The sequence below is a fragment of the Gadus chalcogrammus genome, chromosome 16 (assembly GCF_026213295.1).
Source record: "Gadus chalcogrammus isolate NIFS_2021 chromosome 16, NIFS_Gcha_1.0, whole genome shotgun sequence".
NCBI classification, from domain to species: Eukaryota; Metazoa; Chordata; class Actinopteri; order Gadiformes; family Gadidae; genus Gadus; species Gadus chalcogrammus.
Genome location: NC_079427.1, coordinates 23,289,830 through 23,292,334, shown reverse-complemented (window position 1 = coordinate 23,292,334; position 2,505 = coordinate 23,289,830). Strand labels below are relative to the sequence as shown.

Sequence of the window (2,505 nt, the reverse complement as noted above, 5' to 3'; positions counted from 1 at the left end):
TAGCAACTCAAGTAAGCACATATGTTGGGTATGAACAGCCGGAAGATTGCATGTTGTCATTCCTGAATACAATACGATGTTCCAGATATTATTAACATTTGCTGTTTTTGTTTGCTGTCATTTTCATTGAACAATGGCAAAAACAAATGCACTGTATTTTTTGTAATAATAAAGTTGGTATAGTCTGTGAAAGCTTTTCGTGATCAAATACTTAAAGATTGTACTTGAGCTCTGTATTTGTGAAGAGAAACAGAACTAACATATGAACTAAGAATTGACCGTTGACTAATGATTAGGTCACAGAATGGATTAGGTTATGAAGAGTTCCTGCTGTACCACATTCGGACACAAACATGATTGACTCATTTTACAATAGGGCCCTAAAGGGGAACTTATACAAGCTGAGGGTGTTGGCCTGTATTTAGCAATAAAATTATGTGTTTCCCATTGTAAATGGTGGCAAAGCTCTGTCTGATCCTCTATTGATTATGATGGAAGACTCTCATAATGTCATTATTAAATATGCTATTGTGGGGAGCAAGCAAACCGAGGCTCCAGCCATAATTCACCACAACGGTCAGGTTCGGCAGATACCTAGAGAGGAGCTCATTAGCGCTGCCTTTAAGACGTCTGTAGGCGATGATTCACAGGTACGGAAGTGGGAAGTGTGTTTGCAATGAGGTTTTTTGTTTGTGTATAAAAGACAGAGTAAAGCAGCTATGGCCCTTGCTGTAAGCCCATTCATTTGTTTACATACACCCGCCTCAGGCCCTTTACATATGGGTGCCTCCCCCTCAACCCCCCTCCACCCAACTATGTTTTACATCATTAATGAAATACTGTCTCTCACAGGTAGCGGAAACAATGACCCTTATTAACAAAAACCATGTCTCTCCCCAACACTCCCCCTCCCTCTCAGGTCGATGGAGCCGGAGTTCTGCTACGGGAATGGCTCGTGTGTGAGGACGGTCTACCCTGTTGCTGTCCGCATCACCCTCTACTTTGGCCTGGGGTCTGCTGTGGTCCTCACATTGCTGGGAAACCTCTTTGTGGTCATGGCCATCGCTCACTTTAAACAACTCCACACACCTCCCAACTACCTGACCCTCTCCCTGGCCGTAACCGACCTCCTGCTGGCGGTGATGGTCATGTTCCCTGGAATGATTCTTTCCATTGAAACCTGCTGGTACTTCGGGGAGATGTTTTGCAAGATCCACAAGAGCTCCTCCGTCTTGCTGTGTACCGCGTCCATCTTGAACCTGTCCTTTATATCCATCGACCGCTATTATGCCGTGTGCCGCCCTATGCTCTACCCCCGTAAGATAACGGTTCACACCGCAGTCATCATGATCCTGGTCACATGGTGTGTCTCTGCTGTGGTCGGCTTTGGGATGGTCTTCCTCGAGCTTAATATATTAGGAATTGAGGAGTTCTACTATAACTATGTGGCCTGTGAAGGAGGGTGTGTATTGTTACAGAGCGGGGTGTCCAGCACCGTGTCATCCATTATCTCCTTCTACATCCCCGGGGTCATCATGTTGGGCATCTACCTGAAGATCTACATGGTGGCCCAGAGACAAGTGCGCACCATAGGCCTACAGAACACCAGCTCCTCAAAGGTGGACAAGCACCAGAGGAAAGCCACCAAAACACTGGCCATCATCATGGGTGTGTTTCTGTCCTTCTGGACGCCATTCTTCATGCTTAACATCATCAACCCCTTCATCAGATATTCCATTCCGCCCGCCTTGTTCAACACATTCGGATGGCTGGGGTATCTGAATTCCACCATCAACCCGTTGGTGTACGCCTTCTTCTATAGTTGGTTCAGGAAGGCGTTTCAAATAATGGTTTCTGGTCGCATCTTTCGGTCTGACATGTCGGACAAAAAACTGTTTGCGGAGTGACAGTGGTTTCACGTTTTAATTTCCAAGAAGATGTGGGGCCATAAAAATTAAGGCTTAGCCACTGATGGTTGGAAATTCTAATTAATCAAATGTTTTATCACAAAAATAAATCGCAAAACAGATATTAATTGTTTATCCAGGTGGAAATCTGACTGTGAATGTCACTCGACATTGTTTTTAATCGAATGGGTGTTGCTGGTTCTGGCGGGACCCTCTAGTCATGGGCTGCCTATCAGCTGATGGCCCACACTGTCTAATTAAGCACAATCACTCTGTGAAGTTTGGTGTGCTGAGCATAATTTCGACCACCACCACTGAGGCCTCCTTCTGCTTTGGTTCTGCTCTGTATCTGATGTAAACTTTACAATGGGTTGAGATATCTGAAGAACCCCATAGGGGTTTGTAAAGTTCTCCATTTGTAAAATGTTGGTATGCTGTTGTATTCTCGAACATCTGAATTGCATGCATTAAATCCTGCAGCATGGAGCACCAGAAAAGAGTGGAACCATGCTGTCAAACTATTTTGTATTACATTTCATGAAATAAATGGTTAAATATATGGCATGAGTGATTCCTGACAGAACAACAAAAGACAAAG

At 44.6% G+C, this 2,505-nt stretch overlaps 1 protein-coding gene across 1 annotated transcript; it reads left to right on the top strand.

Moving 5' to 3' along the window:
* Positions 1–639: 639 nt before the first annotated feature.
* On the top strand, positions 640–1,907 carry LOC130405669 (trace amine-associated receptor 1-like). The gene is made up of 2 exons (XM_056610840.1): positions 640–650; positions 920–1,907. Exons 1-2 carry the CDS (start codon positions 640–642, stop codon positions 1,905–1,907), a joined length of 999 nt encoding a protein of 332 aa, XP_056466815.1.
* Positions 1,908–2,505: the final 598 nt, after the last annotated feature.